At 41.8% G+C, this 21,459-nt stretch overlaps 1 protein-coding gene across 2 annotated transcripts in view; it reads right to left on the bottom strand.

Annotated features, from left to right (window-relative positions):
• The window catches only part of ERBB4 (erb-b2 receptor tyrosine kinase 4), a 1,781,744-nt gene that overhangs the window by 822,365 nt on the left and 937,920 nt on the right, over positions 1-21,459 (bottom strand). For both annotated transcript variants that reach the window (XM_033945093.1, XM_033945094.1), the window contains exon 3: positions 11,117-11,303. In XM_033945093.1, coding sequence (XP_033800984.1) covers positions 11,117-11,303 — 187 coding nt within the window. The remainder of the gene's footprint in view (positions 1-11,116; positions 11,304-21,459) is intronic.

Genomic DNA, 21,459 nt, shown 5'->3' with positions numbered 1-21,459 from the left:
GGCTGCCCAGGTGCATAATTTTGCATTTTTTGGCATTGAAGTTGAGTTGCCATGTCCTAGACCAGCGCTCCATACATATATGAGGTTCAATAAAAGAAAATTTTCACTGCCTGTTTCTATTCTGACCATTTATTCCATTTCATGGTTATTGCAAAAAAAAAAAAAAAAAAAAAAATTTTTACATGGGGGGGAGGGGTGTCAAAAAATGATGGGCCCCGGGTGCCACATACCCTAGGTACGCCACTGGTTATACATGCAGTACGACTAAGTCTAGGATGACCCATGTCCCGCCCAAATCCCACCCTCGACACTCCTCCTGAAATGCCCCTTTTAGCTCTGGTCATTCAGCAGCACTGTGAAGGCCTAGGTCGTTTTTAAATACGTCTAAAACCCAGTTCAATTATTAGCACCTGATCGTCCAAGTGCCGATTTAGGCCAGTTTTTAGACGTTTTTCTGTTTCAATTATGAGCCCCGTACTGTATACAGTATATGGAACATTACATTACATTACATTACATTAGGGATTTCTATTCCGCCATTACCTTGCGGTTCAAGGCGGATTACAAAAGGTTAGTTTAAAAAAAAACAGAGTTACAATGATTAGCTAGAGAGGTAAGTTGTAGGTCTTATAAACATTTAGCAGGTTGTTGAGGGTGAGGTGGTTTGTAAAAGAGTTAATAGGTGGTCATAGTGGAATTTCTTTTGTTATTATTAGTGCAGTAGTGGGTAGATCAAGTGTCAGTTTTAGATTTACTAAACGGTCGTGAAGTTATTGCTGCTTCAGGAATTTCTTGAAAAGTGTGGTTTTTATTTCTTTTCTGAACGTCCTATAGTCTGGGGTGGTCATCAAGAGGTTGGAGATCTGGTTGTCCAGCCTTGCGGCTTGGGTGGCTAGGAGGCCGTCGTGAAGTTTTGTTCTTTTTACTTCCTTGATTGGGGGGGGTATGAATGGGGCGTGCGTTTTTCTTTGTCTTGTAGTGGGTGCTTGGATGAGGCGATTGTTCAGGTATGATGGACTGTCTCCGTGTAGGGTTTTGAATAATATGCAGTAGAATTTGAATTGGATTCTTTCTTGGATTGGAAGCCAATGTGAGTTGATGAAGGCTTCAGAGATGTGGTCATGTTTTTTCAATGAGTAGATGAGTCTCAAAGCTGTATTTTGGATTGTTTGGAGTTGTCTAATCGTAGTTGCAGAGCAAGGAAGGAATAGGATGTTGCAGTAGTCCAATATCCCTAGTATTAGGGATTGTACTATAAGTTGGAATTGTGTTCTTTCAAAGAATTTTCGGACTTGTCTCAGATTTAATTTTTTTTTTTTTTTAGAAAACTGTATTTATGTTATGTGAGCTGGATCCAGTTAGTGCTATTTTTTAGATAAAAATATAATTATAAAACCAAACTAATTGTACTGTTATTTATTATATATTAAAGTAAGATTGCATCATCTAACTTATTCATACTAACTCATTGTTTAAAAACTTACTGAGTTTCCCATTCCCTTTCCCTATTTTATTGTGCCCACGCTCCTCAGAGTGAAATACTGCCTGAGGTATCGGCCTGTTTAGCGACTACAACAATTAAAGGTAAAGTAAGGCAGGGCTTCCGCTCTGAGGGGTGTGGTTACACTATCACTACCTAACTTTCAGTGGCATGACATGAATTTGTCCCAGAGTGTACAAAGGCTTAAGGTCCCCTGCTACCCTGTGCATGTTGTCAGCATCTGCCGGTTCTGCCTTCTTCAGCATACAAAGGCTACATCAGGGGCAGGACCGGCAGATGCTGAACATGGGACAGGCTCCAAGGCCCTGTGCTGGATTTACTCTCATGCTGTCTGTAGTGGCGAAAGTGAAGAAAATTGAGCACAGTACTAGACTAAGAGAAAAAGAAAAGAGGGATAAATGATGGGGGAGCAGGGAAGAAGAGATGCTAGACAGGGAAGAGAAAGGAAAATGGACATAGGAGAGGGCAAGAGAGGAAATACTGGATATGACATGGGAAAGAGGATGAGATGTTGGCAATGGTAGATGAAGAAGGGGAGAGTTAGAGGGGGTACTGCTGACTATGGGGGAGAAGAAAAAGGAAAAGAGAGGGGGGACATGCTATGGGGGAAGGAAAATAAAAGAAGAGAAAGGGAAAATGTACTGTTAAGGGGGAAGAAGAGAGGGGAGAAGTTGCACTGTTCTTTTGGTAGACAAGTTTCTTCATCTCCCTGACCCCACTCGTACACATATATTTTTATGGTATTTATTATTCTTGTGTCCTTCTAGTGATATGTAGAGTTATAGATTTGTTGCCCATCTCATCTCTTCCCCACACAGGCACATGTGTTGCCTGCCATCATGTCAAAGATAACATTCTGTCCTTACTAGATGCAAGTACCAAAGCAGTCCCCTACGTTTTACAAATTAACTTGCAGTCTTAAGTTTCTCTTTCTTGTTTTACTCTGTTTATTGATTTACAAAGTAAACGTTATTTTCTAAATTTGTTTTTAAGGTTATACATTGTCCTGTTTAAATAAAACTGTAAAGCCAATCTCTAAATTCTTGGAAAGCTTGAGTTATTGTTGCAAACCTCTGCTTTGCGTTAATGGTGGCTGAAGTACCATTTTAAGCTCCTCAATGGATGACTGAGCAAAGCAATGCGTAGCAACTGTTCAAAAAATCCTGAACGCACGGAGACCGTCTCCTGTTGGGCTGATAACACTGCAGAACAGAAGTATTTGATCCACATGTGTGCTGCAGATTGTATTTGTTGAATCCAGAGCAAAGGAAATCTGGGCAAAAGGCCACCTAGATAATACTATGGGCTCCTTTTATGAAGGCACTGTAGCGGTTTAACATGCGTAATACCACGCGCTAGACCGCTGGCTGCGCTAGCCACTACCGCCTCCTCTTGAGCAGGTGGTAGTTTTGAGGCCAGCACGGGGGTTAGCTAATGCGTGATGACAAGTCATGCGCGTTAAACCCGCTACCGCGGCTTCGTGAAAGGAGCCCTATATCTGCAAGATCAAATAGATTTAATATGAGTAAACTGACTTATAGAGCAGAAAGAAATATCTAAATACATATGTATGTATTTCCTTATCTGGCAGCTTGATTTCTTTGGGCTCCTTTCACAGTTTTAGCGCGCACTAAATTGCCCCATGCGTTAGAGGCTAATGCCTCCATTGAGCTGGCGTTAGTTTCTCCACGTAACGTGGGGGTTAGCGCGCGCTAAAAATGCTACCATAGCTTAGTAAAAGGAGCCCTTTGTGTATGCTTGTTCTGTGCTCTCTCTCTCTCATATACTTCATATTCCTTATGACCAAAAATGCTGTCGTTTGCCTGTCTTAAGCAGTGAGACAGTATCCCCATGAATTCTATAGTAAACTAAACTAAATTAAACCGAGTCATCAACCAAGAGGAGCTCGACTCGGTTTACAATAATGTAAAACATAATACATAAATTTGACAAGAAAAAGTAGACTGAAATAGTTAATTTCCAAAATGTTTAGCAAACAAAAAAAATTTTCAGAACTTTCCGGAATAAAGCAAAAGAACCTAAAAACTTCTTAATGTAAGCGGTAAAGCATTGCAGAATTCGATTAATTTAAAAGCAAAAGAATAACTAAGGGCCTGTTTTACAAAGCTGTGCTAGCGGCTGCTGCTCGGTAACGGCCCCAAAGCTCATAGAGATTTAAAGGGCTTCGGGGCTGTTGCCGTGCGGCTTTCTAAAACAGGCCCTAAATCTCTTAAAGATTCTGTTTTTACCACTGAGAGAGGGAAATGTAAGTTTTAATTTTTGAGAACTTCTGGCAAGATGAGATTTATGAACATTCCAGTATATAGGTCGCCCAAAATTGGTCACGCAAATTTGGGCATAGATTAGGCATTGCTCCTCCTGCCTGCAGCCTGCAGTCGCCATTTTCCTTCCCTCTGCTTACCTGAGGCGGCTTCAGAGCCGCCATCTCTGAGCTTGCAGAGCAGTGGCAGCCAGCTCAGCTGATTCATGGCTTCTCCTGCCAGCTCTGGAATCACAATCAGCTTTTTTTTTTTTTAAGAGGGGCACAGTTGTTGTGCGTGTTACATGTGAGTGCACAACACACACACAACTGCGCCCATTAAAAAAAAAAAAAAAAAAAAGCCAGCCTCAGCCGAGCCAAAACCCCCTGCTCTCCCAGCCGGCCCTAACAAATGTTTTTTAATGGACACTGCTGTTGTGCGTAGATCCAGACCTGCCAGAAAATTTTGCCAAGTAAAAAGGCGTTCCCTTTTGTGTATTGCAAGGAGCTCATTTAGGTTGCCTTTTTACTAAGCCGCGGGAACAAGTGTTGCACGGCAAATGCTCCAACGCCCATTCAATCCCTGTGGACATCAGAGCATTTAACACATCGGCCCACACTATCGGGCTTAGAAAAAGAGGGGCTCATTTAGATGCATTTGCATAGGGTTCTCAATAGCTGTGATGAGGATCAGTAGCTGTCACAGAGAACCCTTTTGTGCATTAGTAAGAGAGCTTACCACGGCAGTAAGACTGCTTTAACGATATTTAGTAAATGGATATAAGAGTTTGGAAGGTAATAGTAGACCAAATGTTGACCATTAAATGGAATTTTTAAAAGACAGGTTGAAGTGTAATGTGGTTAATTCAAGAGAAATATTATCAATAGACTCACAAGTATGATTAGACATTGAAATGTGGATTGTATCTGAGGATATGGTTGAAGAGGAGTTAATTAAGGATATAATTAAGGGCTGTACAGCAACTCGTACTTTGAAGGATGGATGTTCATTGGGGATTATTCAACAATTGGCAGAAAAAGATACCCCTTTTATTACAACAGTCGTGAATAAACCACTACAGGATGGAATAAATCCAGACGGATGTAAACATTCCACAGTTAAACCGATTATGAAGAAGCAAGGTGTAAGTGTTGATCAGATGGTCAACTTTTGTTTTACTAAAAACTGGTTATTTGTAGAACAGGTGGAATGTCTAAATCCTTATCAATTTAGTTTTAGAAAGGCACACAGTGTGGAGTTATTGTTAATGTCTGTTGTGGATGTCTTGCAGCAGGGCATGGATCAACATGTAACATAATGTATGGTCTCTATTGATGTGTCTGGTGCATTTGAGACTATGGAATTAGATCTGCTACTGCAGAAATTGAACCCAGAAACTTCTTCAAATTGGTGAAGGGAGAGGAAACAACATTCAAAAATGTTAGGCTCTGGGTGAAGATTTATCCACTTGTTTTTAGATCTCTTATTTAGCTAGTCTATATGCAGTGATACCTTGGAATCCGAACTTAATCCATTCCAGAATTCTGTTTGAGTACCAAAACAATTTTTCCCATTGAAAATAATAGAAACTGGATTAATCCGTTTCTTGGTCCCACAAACCCAGATTTTCAAATTCACTTTCTATTCTTTCAATCAATGCCTCCTGCAGCAGAATCCCCATTTGGGCTATCAAAAGCTTTGCATATCATGCCCAAAGCTCAATGGCACTTTCCCTCAGTCCCATAGGAAACCTCGAACATGTTAAAAATTCACCTGAGCAAGGACGATCCGCAGCAAGATGTGCAAAGTGAGCCGGGCTCCTTTCATGCCAAACGAGTGCAGAATAGACGCAGAAGCCAAAATTTACTACAAAAAAAGGTTCGGATTCCAAAACGTTTGCATTCTGGGGCGTTCGGATTCCGAGGTACCACTGTATTTAAGTAGGACCATACTGTAGAATATGCAATCTTAAACTGATATGTCTAATAGATTTAGGGCTCCTTTTACTAAGCTGCGCTAGCGGTTTTAGCATGCGCGCTAGACGCCATTGAGCAGGCGTTAGTTCTTGGCACATAGCACGGTGGCAGCGCACGCTAATCCACAGTGCGCGCAAAAAATGCTACCGCAGCTTAGTAAAAGACGGGGTTAGTTACAGTATTTGGCACACACCTTTCCAGTGGCAACACAAGGCAACGTACATTCAGATTTATTCACCATATGAATTTATAAAAAAAATTATAAAATAATAATAAATAAATAGTAGCCCAACACAGCTACATTTCTCCCTTACAAGAGCTATATCAGGGGCTTTAAAAATTGACAAACTATGTTCAAGTACAATAGGTATTTCCCTGTCCCTCTTTCTGTCAGGGTTTGATTAGTGTAACTTATTCAGACATAACTGGCAGCTCTCAAATGCCTAAAAGCTGTGCAAAACACAGCTATATAAATATTCTCTAGGGCCAATCATTTTGATCATGCCATGCCTTTGTTGGCACTTCATCACTGCCTGCCTTATTGCTCTCAGGATCCAGTTTAAATTTTGATATTTACTCATACAATTTTATCCTTCCTTTCCCCCTTATTTCCAGAACATCCTAAACTAGAAATGCACCCTGTGCAACAAGCCCCCTGGAGATCCTATCCCACCCACTGGGTCACAGCCCTGCCCACATATAACTCACTAAGGCTCTTTTACAAAATCCCTCCTATTACCCAACACATTTCTTCCTGCATGCTACACAGTATCCAAGATTTTCACCCAACCCTGCCTTCATTTCGCAGAACCTGGCATGAATCTGCAAAGCAAGGCACCTTTTACTGCACTACCTCAATACTCTGGAATGTTCTTTCACTTTCTTGATGCTCTGAGCACTCATTTTGTAGATTAAAGGCAGCACTATTTTCACTTGCACATTTGACAGGAAGCAAATTGGGGCTGACCAGTTTGCCCCCTCTAAGGCATGGCATCCTCAGACTTTTCTCCTTTTATTTTTTTTTCTCTATTGTTACCTTTTTACCTCCTGCTTCTACTGTTCCATATTTTAAACTGGAATTTCCTATATTGTAAACCACTCTGCAAACAAAATTGAAGGGTGGTATATCTAGGCATATAAACATAAACAGATTTAGACCATGGTCCCAGAATGCCCCTAAACTATCCTTTTACTAAAAAAAACAGATCAATTTTGCATGGGCTGATTTCTCCATGGAACATTTATGCCTTTTGGTGGTTTGGTATTTTGTTAAATGCCACTGATTGCACAAATGATTTTGAATATTCAGCCCAATATTAATAATTCCTGAGAATTATTTTAATTCAATGCAGTACAATTTGTAAAGATTTCTCTCTTTTCTTTTTTTAGCAGAAAATGTTGATGCATAGTATTTATTTGCTGAAGGGGTCAATCACTTCTATCTGCCAAGCTATAAAGTCTTTGTAAGGAACTTATACCAAGAACCAAGCCTGCCATATGGTAGATTTCATAGTTGCCATTTTTCAATACCACTGACCTCCATGCATGCCTCCCCCCCCCCCCCAAGGCAGATATCCTCCTCCATACAACCCCTCCCCTCCATGGTATTACACTTAACTGTTGGTGTCATCACAGCCAATCCATGGTATGTTCATCTAGTGCAGGCCTTGAGCATCTGCACATGCACAAGACCTGCCAGCTCTCACTGCCTCTGAGATTCTCAGAGAAAGTAGGAGCCAGCAGGCCTTAAGCATGTGCAGATGCTCAAGACCTGCACCAGATCAACATACAACAGATTTGTGGCAGCGGTGGCACCAACAGGTAAGACTAAAAATAAATACCTGAGCTTGGAGGGGGGAATGGCGGCTGACAGTGATGACTTAGGCTCCCTTGTACTAAACCGCGCTAGCATTTTTTAGCGCTGGGAGCAGCACTGAATGCCCTGCGCTGCTTCCGACACTCATAGAGTTCCTATGAGCGTCAGAAGCAGTACAGCTCCCGGTGATAAAACCACTAGTGCGGTTTAGTAAAAGGGGGCCTTAGGGATAATGCCACCAGCTGCCTAGGTGGCAAGCATTCTGGATGGGAGGAGGTCTTTGGCTAGTGGGGCTTGAAAATCCCTACCAGCCATACTATCAGAATACCAATTTTGGTTGAGCTTTCCCCTCTACAGACTAGTTAACCAGTATCACCCAAATTTCTAAACTCGGTTTATATTTGAGTCAACCTATTTTCTTCCTTTTGGGGGGGGTCATCTCAATTTATATTCAGATCGGTTTATATTTGAGTGTATATGATACACATCAAATACATATTTAAGGATCAGACTATCAGAGCAGATTAACCAATTTCAAATATTGTTTTTTTTCCCAAAACAGAAATGAGAGACAAAGGAAAATTCAACATATGAGTATTCCATTAATTTATGCAGACATACTTCAAGACTATCCTCTAACTTCTCTCTAAATGCTGCCTACACCAAAACCTTTAACTCAGTGGTCCTCAACCCACTTGTCAGGACACACCTAGCCAATCAGGTTTTCAAGATATCCACAATATAAGGGGCGTTCAATAACTTATCTATCTCAGTAGGAAAGAAAATAGTTTGTTGAATTTTTCAATATAGTCCCCTATTTCCATACACTTCATCCACTTTTCCTGCAATGACTTTTAATCCCTTTGACAAAAATTCTTCTGTTTGACCTTCAAACCAGGACATCACAGCTTCCTTGATGAAATCTCTCCAAGTTTTGAAGAAATCTCTCCACTGTCAACACAGAGATTTCTTCAAAACTAGGAACAGGAAATAATCCGAGGGAGCCAGGTCAGGACTGTAGGGTGAATGGTTCAGTTGCTGAAATCCACATTCTCGGATGGCAGCCTGTGATTGTGAGACATGGCACCGGTGCATTGTCTTGAAGAAGCAGCACATCTGTTGTGAGTTTTCTTCATCTTTTCTCCTTGATTGATTTCCGTAAATTGATCATTGTGTAGGCATAACTCTCCCCGGTTTTGGTTGTCTTGTGAGGCATAAACTCCAGATGCAAAATTCCGTCATCATCCCAGAAGACAGTTACCATGACTTTGCCTGCAGATTTTTCTGTCTTGAACTTTTGGGGGTGGGGATGACTTGTGCTTCTACTTCATTGACTCCATTTTGAACTCAGGATCTCTTTGATAGACTCAAGTCTCATCTCTAGTCACCAAATGATGGGGGGAAAAAATAATTTGGTCTTCATGGAGCATCTCCAAATTTTCCTGACAGCACTGGAGCCTAGTGGCCTTTTGACATGGTATCAGCATTCTTGGAACCCATCTTGCACTAACCTTGGACATGTCCAACTTTTCAAGAATTATTTTCCAAACTGTACCTGTCGAGATGCCCATTCTTTCAGCTATTTGGGAAACCTTAATTCATCTTATCTGACAAAATTAAATCCTTGACTTTCTTGTACATTTCTGTGGAAGTTGCTTCCACAGGCTGTCCAATGTGAGGGTCATCTTCAATGGACTCTCTACTCCACATAAACTGCTTGCTCCAAAATTTTACTTTCTAGGATAACGGGGCAGACTCACCATAAACTGCAGTCGTGTGTTCATGGATCTCCTTTGGCTTTTTCCCTTCTTTTGTGAGAAGATTTTATCATTGAACGGTGCTCAGTTTCTTATTTGATTTGCATGAGGGTTCTCCTGACATCCTGTGTCTTGGAATGTTAGACTCACACTGAGCAGCAACTGTGTATGAGTAACCTTGAGACATATCACAACATGTACAGACTTGTTTCAACATGCTTGCTACTTTCTTTCATACTCAGATAAAATATTGGATGCATGAGATAAATCTGCATGTACCACAGCCATTCAATGTAAATCTTTCACATGCATATTTAAATTGTGGGTATCCTGATAATCTGGCCAGTTAGATGTGTCAGAACGAACTGGGTTGAGTAGTGGTTCTTATACCACTAACATGCCCTGATCGTCCTCACTGAAATCATTCACTTTTTCATAAAGATTTATAGCCACAAAAGCAAAACAATTAACAGATGGCAAAATTAAATCCATTAAACTGAACCAGGGTAGTTTAGTTGTGAATTACTGGATCCCATAGCAACTAGTCTTTAAGGCTATTCTGTAATTGGCACCATTTTTTTAGGTGCCAATAGGAGCCCAAACTGAGTTTCAAAGCACCTACAGGCGCCTAAAAAATTGGTATTGGAATCACGCCTCCTTAGGTGCTTTAGGTCGCTTAACGTCTCTGTGGGCATGGCTAACACCAGAAGTAGTGTTAGGTGGCCTAAAGCACCTGCAAAGGAGCAATTCACATCATAGGTAGGTGCTGGTAATGTAAGCCAAGAAAACCCTGGCCTACATTTTTGGTGCCTACCTTTGCCAGAGGCGCGATTTTGTACCCAGTGACATTGCATGATTGACACGTGACAGGTGGCTACCAACAACGACGCCAGTTACAGAATCTGGGCTAAAATATTTAAAGTAAATGCTGAAGACCCCCCCTAAGCTGTCAAACCTGTACCTGTCATACGAGTCAGCATGCTAGCAATGGAATCAAAACCACTTTTGAAACAAACAATTTTTGCAGCCAAGTTAACCTTAACAACAAAGCTGAAGCATTACAAATCTGATAACAAACTATGCAGATTCATGCAAAACCTTTTACAGCTGTCCAAAGCACAAACAAAATATTTAGATTACCCTGAAGCACAATTAGGTGGAAATTCATCAAGGGGCGCTAACTGTGTTAGCGTGCACTAACAATTAGCATGCGCTAAACACTGAGATCCCTTAGGAATATAATGGGCATCTCATGGCACTTAGGCCCTCTTTTACAAAGGTGCGCTAAGCATTTTAGCTCGCGTTTAGTGCGTGCTAAATCAATGTGTGTGCTAACTGCTAACGCATCCATAGGATATCATGCACATATTAGCATTTGGCGCATGATTAGCGTGTGCTAATATTTATCGTGCGCTACATAGCATAGCGCACTTTTGTAAAAGAGGGGGTTAGTGTGTACTAACGTGGTTATTGCCCCTTAATGAATTCCCCACTAAATAAGCTTGATTTCATAACACCACAAACTGAAGCTGATTCATCAATTACCCCCCTCCCCCGGCACCGGCAGCACTACGGTTTGTAAAAGGGAGCTAAATGAAGTATAATACAATTTGCAGAAATCTGATTTTTCTACAAGCATAGGTCCTTTTACTAAGGTGCACTACCAGATTTACCACATAGTAATAAAGCCCGTAGTAATTCAGTAGGCTATATGGCATTTAGTGTGTGCTAATCATTAGTGTACCTTAGTAAAAGGAACCCACAGTTACATATAGCCTCAGTCTATTAACAAATGCTACACTTACCAGTCAAATTCCTGAAACCGAGTTGCCTAAGTCCAAAATTACCATCCTTTTGATAGTTGAGGAAAATAGATAGTGCATACTGGTCCTCATAGAGCTTTGTTCCACGAATAATGCGTAAATTCTCCAGCGGAAGGTAATCAAATTTGTTCAGAGCTACCAACACGTACCCCGTCACTTCTCGGATAGACTGAAAAGGAATTTAAAAAAAGAGAAGTTCAATATTAGAAACAGACAAGCTTCAAAACCTAATACAGAAAATATTGAAGCAAAACAAACTGCAGCATATAGCTATTCAAAGAAAATTAACAAAGATGTGGTATTTGTTGCACTTGATTGATCAAACCTTTCGGAAGTTTGGAGGTTTTGTCTGCCCAGTAAACATCTTTTTCTGACAGACATTCTCAAAGCAATGAATACTTTGGATTTTGATGGATGAATTTCAGCCTTGAAAATCCAATATTTCTACTGGACTGAAACAAGGCAGAAAACTATTATTATTTTCATGCTTATAAAAGTAAATGAATTTTTTTAGGGGGTTTTCAATAAAACATGGGGTTTCCAATCACACAGATACAAAAGGAAACCCCAAATAAGATTTTTAGATATGTGTTAATGCAGAAAAATAAAGATACATTTCCTCGGTTTTCACAGTCTTTTATTAGTTTATTTCATAACTTTTGTTACAAAATTATATTGCATGAAAATCAACATAATGTACATTAATTTATAGACTACTGTCCATTAAAACAATTTTGAATGCACAAAAGGTTCCTTTTACTAAACCACTTTAACTACATAGGGGGTTGATTCAGTAAATGGTGCCCAAAGTTAAGCACTAGGAAAATCTGAGCTAAGCCAGTATCAGCTCTGCATGGAATGACTTTTACAAAAAAAAAAAAAAAAAGGCTTAGGATGCATCTCGCTCCTGCATTTGGACATGAGCATTTACACCTGCCACAAACTGATGTAAATGCTGGTGCCTAATTAATGGCGGTTGGTTGCGTAAGTGACACTATTCTAACACATCATGCCCAATTCTGATTGACATGCAATTGGTGCTGTTTTCCTAGGTGACTACTAGTGGCATAGTGAGGGTAGGAGGTGCCTGGGGGTGGTGGCACCCCCAGGTGCCTTCTTCTCTGCCCCCCTGCCATCCACTCTTTCTGCTCCCCAGACCTATTCCTTCCCCACGCTCCACACCACACTCATACCCTCCCTTTCCCCTGTACCTCTTTAAATCGAGCAGCTTCTTTGGTCTGCTGCGCACACCGGCATTGACTTTCCCTCTGTTGTCACTTCCTGGCCCCATGATCAGGAAGTGATTTCAGAAGGGAGCTAGGCCAGCATGAAGAGCAGGCCAGAGAAGTTGCTCGCGCTGGTGAAGATTTAAAGAGGAACAGAGGGGGGAAGGGAGAATGTGAGCATGGCATGGGGAGGCGAAGAGGTGCCGGCACCACCAGCAAGATGTCACTCGAGGCTGTCCACCTCCTACCCTTAATATGCCACTGGTGCCCACTGAGTTAGGCGCCATTTACAGAATCTGGCCCTAAGGCCCTGATTCTATAAAAAGTGCCTACCATTAGGCGCTTAGATTGGCATGCCTAGCTGATCTAGGAGCCTAACTTAATTTTTAAATTGGTTCAATCAGTAATGTTAATTGAAAAGTGCCATTAATAACCAATTAAAAATTATTTAAAACAAATTAATTTTCCAGTAGGCACCTACCACGGTAGGCACAATGTAGATGTCTATACCAAGGTGCCTACTCAGAAAGTAGGTGTGGTTAAGGCAGAGTTTCGGAATGGACTAAATTAGGCACTGGTATTTTTGCCATGAAAACCCTGGCCTAATATATCTGTGCCTAAGTTGTAGACACCTACTGGCACCTAACTCAATTTAGATGCCGGTAGGTGTGATTCTATAAAAGGCACCTAACTTTGAACAGCATGTGGTAGGTACCATTTTCCTAGTTGCCTGCCGAATTAGGTACCGTTTATAGAATCAGGCCCTAAGTACTTCCATGTTAACTGGAAGCAGGTACCTCATGTTAATCTAAATGTTAACATATTACCTGTGAGAATACCCCCTAAAAGATGCTGCATTAAATCTGTAGCTACTATTTGGTAAAATTCCATGTTAAGCTTTGGTAACTGCAAAATTTACCATAGTTGAGTCAAAAAGCCAACCTTCTGTGAACCACAGATAGTGGATACAACATGTACAGGAATATTGTCAACTGCTTGGAAGCAGATGCAAATATACCTTTTGAAAATATGTGTAGGGTTTTCAAAATGAAGTCTATGAATGTACTTTTCCTTGCAAACATCTCTCTGATACTTTGATGTGGCTGAAAATACCCATGGTGTGAAACGTGAGTGCATTTTACCCGTAGTGAAAGCAAGCAATTGGTCAGGTTTTTTATGTCAATAAAAAAGTTTTTACACACTGTAGCCACTGGGGTCCCAAGGAACTGGACAACAGTGCCCCTGGTGGCCACAGTAAAAACTGAACCAGGCACGCTACTCATTAGGGAGTTAGCCCTACAGGGTTAAAAGAAAATCAAAAGCAAAAACCTCAAAATTCTTACTTCAAGCAAGTTCCAAAATGATTTTAATGTTCAGGATGTACCAGAGCACCTCAATGCACTCTAGTGCCACAAAAACTAACACTAGGGAAAATCCTGGGTAGCTTTCAGGATTTCCCAGCAAACAGAAAAACGTTGCTTTTCTAACAAACAGGTTTTTTTTTTTCAAAGTTCTTTTCACTGAGACTGCCTAATGCAGGCTCCAGGTAAGTCCTTTATAGGCTTTAGTAGTCCAAGTACTCAAAATCAACTCACAGACGGAAATCTCCAGCTAAAGGAAAAAAAACAGTGCTGGGGCCGGGAGAATTGCCTCAGGTTTGCCTTCCATTGTAGCTCAAGAATCAGCTCCAAAATGCCCACCTAGATAGTGGCAAACCTCTCCCTCAATTAGGCAAGACTCAGCTTTCTAAACAAACCTGACTGCAAGGCAAAAACAGAAACCTTTACAGTCAGTACACAGTAGTGCACAAATCCTTGCAGCAAAGAAAAAAACCAAAAAACAGTCCTTTTCTTCAGGACACACCCCATACAACGTCCAAGAACAATTGGGGTTTTCAAACACAGGGAACTTGACTCTGTCCCCACAATCAGTCCAGCACAGTCAACAAAGAAAAATGTCACCAAAGGAAAAACAAAGGCAGCAAAACAGAGTTATTTCAAAAAGTGTCCCAAACTCAGCAATCCAAACACAGCAGTGCTCCTAGTACCTAATACTTAGTAACCAAACTCAAGTCAATTACTTCTGGTTCCTGGAACAGCTCTACTGGAATCAGCTATTCCTCAAATTCCATCTGCTCCTCCTGAGTTGTTGCTGCAAACTCCATAGAGGAGCCAGCCTCTATTTACATGGGGTCTTGGCCATTACCCTGTTTGGAGCTGGAAACCTCCTCAGTGGGGAGAGGCTTGTTCCTCTTCCCTATCCTCACTAAAAGCATAGAGAAGTCTGCAGGCTTTTCATGAGCAGAGCCACACCCTAACCTACCTGAGCTTGCTCTAGCTTGAGGCTCCCTTGGGCTCCCCCTGTGGCTGTTAGGGAGACTGCATGACTTCCTATAAACAGGACTAGATTTAAAAACCTATGTTCCTAGGTGTGTTTACAGTAGGGCAGTGACTGGGGAGAGTTTCCATATCCTCCTATTCTGGGTCAGACCCATCCTCAGGCTGGTCTATCAGGATCTGTGTTTTATAGCCATAGAGGACTGCTTTCTGGGGTTACCTCCACCCTTCCTAAACAATTTCACTGGGACCACGGCAGGCACGGAGCCTGACTGATCACAACATATAATAAGCTTAGAAAACTTGCCTTAAGCTATGCATGGTCTCAAAACTAAAACATTTAAAAGGCAATTCTATAATCCAGATATCTGCATGTATGCACTCCTTGTTGATGTAACTATATTGAATGCTAGCACTTGTACAAATAAGTATACACTTACCCATGAAAGTGCCAGAGGGTCTCCTAAGTCCTAATCTACAAGGGTATATATAAATGACATTGTTATATAACAAAAGTAGAAAAAAAAACTTGATGGTTACCTATCAATTAAATACAATATATAGAACCACCAAAATGACACTGGATATAATTTATTTTCTATTTTTTTCTCTATTTATAGAAAGGGACAAGCCTCAGAATATTGAGTATTAGACTTTCACCCATTCAGGGTTCTTTCAAAGAGAAATACATTTCTCTTACTCACATTCACATCACTGGCTTGAACCCATCCCCCCCTACCTTTTTTTTCCTAACATGAAGTATAAATTTTATTTCTTCAATAATTTTCATTAAAACTACTATTTAATACTTCTTGATACTAAAGGGACTGTGTAATTCATTCATAATACAGACTATTTAAACCTCACAGTTCATTTCAGAGACTCTGGACCGACAGAAAGTGCACTAGTGCAAAAGTGTACTAGTGTTTAAAGGTGCCATTTCATAAAGTGCCATTTCAAAAGTGTATATGTCCTGTAAACTTTTAAACCTCATAGAGCTTAGCAGTGGCGTACCTAGGGTATGTGGCACCCGGGGCCCATCATTTTTTGACACCCCCCCCCCCCATCTATATGAAAAATATGATTTTTAGTACCAATCTACATATCGCACCACAAGAGTGTACCTAGGAAAAGGCTGCATCTTAAACATTGCAGTGAGCACTAGAACACCAACACATACATTGTAAAACTAAACAAGCCAGATCCCGCACAGTCAATTGGTCCTGTAGTCAATGCCAACTGAAAACTATGTCTTTTTCAGAACACACAGAACAGAGATACACCCTCGCCCAAAATGGAATAATCACAAACTAAAAATAGAAATATGTAGACAAAAGTTAAACTGATCCGCCAAGAAACCAGACCCTGGATACAATGCAACACCACAAAAAACAGTAACACATGTCCTCTAATACAGTGCAAAATATAAAGACAGTAGATGTAAATTTGAAAAACCTGATACATAACAATCACCACTTTATAAATTAACAAATAAAAATAAAACAAATAATGAGAAATAAAAAAATACCATTTTATTGGACTAATCCCCGTAAGCTCGGTCCCCATCCCCGCAAACCACCTGATTCCATCCACACAAGCCTTGAATTGTTTATATTAAAGTATAAAAAGAAACAATATTCTGTACAATTGTCAATTTATAAATCAGCGTCTTCTCCCCACTCTCTTCCCCATTTCCCTTCAGCATCCTCAGCCCACTCTCTCTCCACTTTCCTTCAGCGCACGCACATAAAAACAAGCAAGTAATTTTATATCATTTTCATTCTATTCATTCATAGAAATTAAAGTCTAGATAATGCCAGTCACATAACAAAACATGATTTTACAAAAATAATTCCCTGCAGTCAAGCCTGCAAGGATTACTAGATGTCTTTCAGCAGTTCCCCTCCCTCCCTCCCCCTTACCTTTGTGGCCAAGTCAAAATGATCTACCAACAATAAAATTTTAAAAACACAAAGCACGCTGTACGCAGAGAAAATGTTAATTATCATTTATATTCCGCGGGTTTTCAAAGAGGTCAAGGCAGATGACTTTATGCAATGTCACCTCAGTAACAACTATACAAAAATAGACAAATATTCCCCCTCCCTTTTTACTAAACTGCGATAGCGGTTTTTAGCGTAGGGAGCTGCGCTGAATGCCCCACACTGCTCTCGACGCTCATAGGCTCCCTGCGCTAAAAAACTCTATTGCGGTTTAGTAAAAGGGGGCCATAGTGCAAAATATAGACAGCAGATATAAATTTTCAAAACGGACACATTTTGATCACTAAGTTGAAAATAAAATCATTTTTCCTACTTTTTTGTCTGGTGATTTCATGAGTCTCTGGTCCTTCTTCTGGTCCTTCTTCTTTCTCTCTCCCCCTGGCTCCCCTCTTTATTTCTGCCTTTCTTTCTCTCTCCTCCTGGCCCCCCTCTTTATTTCTGCCTTTCTTTCTCTCCCCTTGGTCCCCCTCTTTCTTTCTGCCTTTCTTTCTCTCTCCCCCTGGCCCTCCTCTTTCTTTCTGCCTTTCTTTCTCTCCCCCTTGACCCCCTCTTTATTTCTGCCTTTCTTTCTCTCCCCTTGGTCCCCCTCTTTCTTTCTGCCTTTCTTTCTCTCTCCCCCTGGCCCCCCCTCTTTATTTTTTCCTTTCTTTCTCTCTCCCCCTAGCCCGCACAAAGCCATCGTGCCGATTTCTCCACTTCCACGATTCTTTCCCTACCCTCACCCCCAAGCCAGCAGCCGATTTCTTCCTGCTCCTTCCCCGATGTCCTGATGTCCTGAACTTCATCGGGCAGCAGCAGCATTCACAATTCACTGCTGTTGCCCGCTTCAGGCCTTCCTCTCTGTCGGGTCCTGTCTTCATGAAAACTGGAAGTAGGCAGGACCAGGCAGAGAACAAGGCCTGAAGCCGGCAACAGCAGCGAATTGTAAACGCTGCTGCTGCCCGAAGAAGGTAATGGAGCACCGAGGCAGTCCGCTTCTCCCCCCTCCCAGCCGAACCCCCGCTGACCCTCCTATCTCCCCCCCCCCGTGAACCTTTCCGACCTTCCCAGCGAGAGCAGCAAACCTCCTTCGCGGCTTTCTCCTCCCTCTGCCGCGTTACTGATGACGTCATCAGTGATGCGGCAGAGGGAGGATAAAGCCGACGCTACTGGAGGGAGGTTTGCTGCTTTCGCTGGGAGGGTCGGAAAGGTTCACTTGGGGGAGGAGAGATAGGATGGTCAGCGGGGTTTCGGCTGGGAGGGGGGAGAAGCGGTCTGCCTTGGTGCTCCAAGGCCTGGCGCCATTACCTTTTTCGATAATGGCGCCGATGCTGCTTTCGCTGGGAGGGTAGAAGCGCGATAGGGACCGGGCCAGCTGTGCACCCCCCCCCAAGGCGGCACCCAGGATGGACCTCCCCCTCGCCCCCCTTGGTACGCTACTGCCCTGGGGAAACAGCCTGCAACAAGATCGCGCGATGCCAGAGATCTTTGCCTGCTTCGGCTGTTTCCTCCGCCGCGGTCCCGCCCCTCCTCTGACATCAGAGGAGGGGCAGGACCGTGGCGGAGGAAACAGTCGAAGCAGGCAAAGATCTCTGGCATCGCGATCTTGCTGCAGGCTGTTTCCAGACGCGACACCCGGCGCAGGGGGGGGAACTGGACCGGACCGGGAGCACCCCCTCAGGGCTTGGTACCCGGGGCGGACCGCCCCTCCCGCCCCCCCCTTGGTACGCCACTGGAGCTTAGTACTTAGCTTTGTTCTTATGCTCGTTAAGAACCAGGACCGTTGCTTCCTACTCTCAGTCCAACGTAGCCTACATTTCGCGGGATCAAATTACATCCCCGCTGCATCAGGGAAGAGTTTTTTTTGCAACGCCATTTGGGCTACAAACAAACTCCTGCCGATTCAGAGCTCTGAAAATTTTTGGGGATTGTACTGCAAACTACTCGTCCATAGCTAATGTGGCATCCTCAATGCTTGAAAACTTTCTTCTCTTGAGGTGTTTCTTGAGTTTAAGAAAGAGATAATAGTCTGAAGGGGCCAAATCGAGTGAATAATCCAGGTGTTTCAGAACTTCAAAGTGAAGATCTGCCAATTTCTGCTGTGTAATGGTCACCTTGTGAGAAGCAGAATTGTCCTGAAGAAACAAGATTCCTTTCAAAAGCTTGCCTTGATATTTGGAGACCAGTTGCTGCTTCAGTTTGTTGAGAAACACAATGGAGTACTTTTGCTGTGATGGTTGTACCCTTTTCCAGGTAATCTGCAAGAAAATTCCATCTTTGTCCCTAATTTGCCTTGATGATGAGTGTGACTGTTGAGCAGATTGGATGAACCACATAGGTCTTTTTCTGTCATCATTTACTATGTTACTATGTAAAACAAACGCCAACGCCTTGCTTGATGACTTTTGTGTCTTGAATTTCTTGGGACATGGGAAACCACTGTCTCCATTCTTTGAATTGTTCCTTTGTCTCTGAATCATATATACAAGGGTTTTTCAAAAAGTGTCTGCACTTTCCTATTTGCACGCGTGGAGGGGCATAATTGAAAGGGATGTCTATGTCCGTTTACGTCCATCTCACAAGTCGTCCAAAGTTAAAAAGAGCCTAAGACACATTTTCGAAAGATACGGCCAACTTTTTTTTACTTTCAAAAATCGTTTTATTATACATCCTGCCGATCTGATTGTCCAAACCTCTAAATCGTCCATCTTTATACCACATTTCCGTTCAACTTTCCGTCCAAGTCCAAAACGCCTAGAACAAGCCCTGTTGGATGTGTGAGGGGTCTGCAAAGTGATGGACTGTACACCCAGACATACCACCTAAATAGTGAGGTACCTTACAGGGCACTGCTGTGAACTTCACAAAAAGGGTGCCATGGCTTCTCCTCACTACAGCTCCCTTATAGGTGACGGTGAGCCCCCAAAACCACAAAGTATACATATTGAGATCTTTAAGTCTGTCCCCATACGCCTTATGACAAAGACCATGCACCATTTTAGTAACTTTCCTCTGGACCAACTCCATCCTTTTTATATTTTATATGGTTCAGCTTACCATCCATATTACCAGTTACTGGTATTTCTTGACAATTTAGTACCAATTACGGTAGTTAATTATGTTAAGCATGTATCTGGCCTTAATCTATATCTGCACGCCTAGTTTTTGGCACCATTTATAGAATTTGGAGGTAACTTTTTTTCAGACTAGTTTAATATGCATTTCATGGCCTCAAGTGGAATGGAGTGAAAAAGTGAGCTAGTAGTTAGAGTTACTGTCTCAGCACCCTGAAGTTGCGGGTTTGATCCCAATACTGCTCCTTATGACCCTGGCCAGATACTGTAGTTAGATTGTGAACCCATTGGGATAGAAAGGAAAAATACTGAAGAGTACAGTCCCTAACTCCTATTCAGTGAAAAAAATGGTTGCTAAATCCCAATAAATAACACAATAGGTTTTGTGCACACTAACCTTTAGTGCTGCCTACAACCTGATTGCCCTGAATAGGCCTGCTTTTACTATCAGAAGCTAAGCAGGGTTGGGCCTGGCTAGTACCTGGATGGAAAACCACCTGAATACCACATGCTGTAGGTCAAAGGGCCCTACAATGGGCAGCAGCAACATAGTAGAGCTACACACTGCACAGGAGAAGGCAATGGCAAGCCACTCCTGAACTCTGCCTTGAAACATCACAGGGTAGATTGCCATGAATCAGTGGCCGACTTAGGGGCATAATCCATCCATCCAATCTTTAGTACAAAGGTCCCAATATGTCTTTTGCAGCAACTGCTCAGCATGAGATTCACAACTGAAACTGAATTCATTAAAACAGATAAAACTCTAATAAAGTAAAAAGCTAAATACAAATTTCATTATTCAACCACTGGGGAATGGGGGAGGAGGATGCTGAAGATACCTGAGACCAAATTTACCTAATTGTTCTGCGATAAATCCTTGTGTTTAATCACAGGCTGCTTGGAACTAACTCCCGATAGTTTTAATTAATTAGCTTCATGTCATGTTCTTTTACAGAACTGAACGTATTTCACGTCTCTTATCTAAATTGGCAAGCCTTCAGTTTTTACATGGCAGGATATTCTGGAAGTTAGCTTAGGGTAGATGAAAGGGGAGTGTGCAGGGCTCTTTTTCAGTATGTGCCTGCCATTTTTTTTTTTTCAAATCTTCACTGCAGGTGTCTTCATTCTGGGAAAATGAATCCAGAATTAATTACATCTACATTGCCAACATGTACAATGTGTGTTTTGACACTAGTGATTATGTTATGAATCCAATTCAAAAATGTTTTCCTCTTTTGAATTTTAATAGAAGGGACCATTAGCAGCACTGTTGATGACATGCCGGTGTGTTGCAAGCTGTGAATGTGTGAATGACTTTAGTAGAAAGCAAAGAATTTGGAGAGTGCCTTCACAGAGAGACTGAACTGTGTGTTGTCTACCTGCAGCGGTTACTTTTACATAGTAATAATTTGACTTTATGTAGTGTTTCTGATCAAACAGGAGTCTCATTAAGATTTATAATTACAACAGTTCAGAAACACAATGCAATCTCTTTCAGGGTGGGTGACATTAATAGATTTCAGTGCTTGTACACTGAAAAAAAAAGAAGAAAAGCAGAACGTCCATTTTAGAGGCTTATATCATACAGCAAGGACCAGATTCAAAAAAACAAATCTATAAAATTTGACATTGATTAGTGCAGCGCTAAACACGATTCTATAAGCTATGTGCACTGTATTGAATTGCAATTAGTGCCACCTAAAT

Source organism: Geotrypetes seraphini, chromosome 5, assembly GCF_902459505.1.
Source record: "Geotrypetes seraphini chromosome 5, aGeoSer1.1, whole genome shotgun sequence".
Taxonomy (NCBI): Eukaryota; Metazoa; Chordata; class Amphibia; order Gymnophiona; family Dermophiidae; genus Geotrypetes; species Geotrypetes seraphini.
The sequence above is the reverse complement of the archived record's forward strand: the minus strand, read 5'-3'. Positions and strand labels throughout refer to the sequence as shown.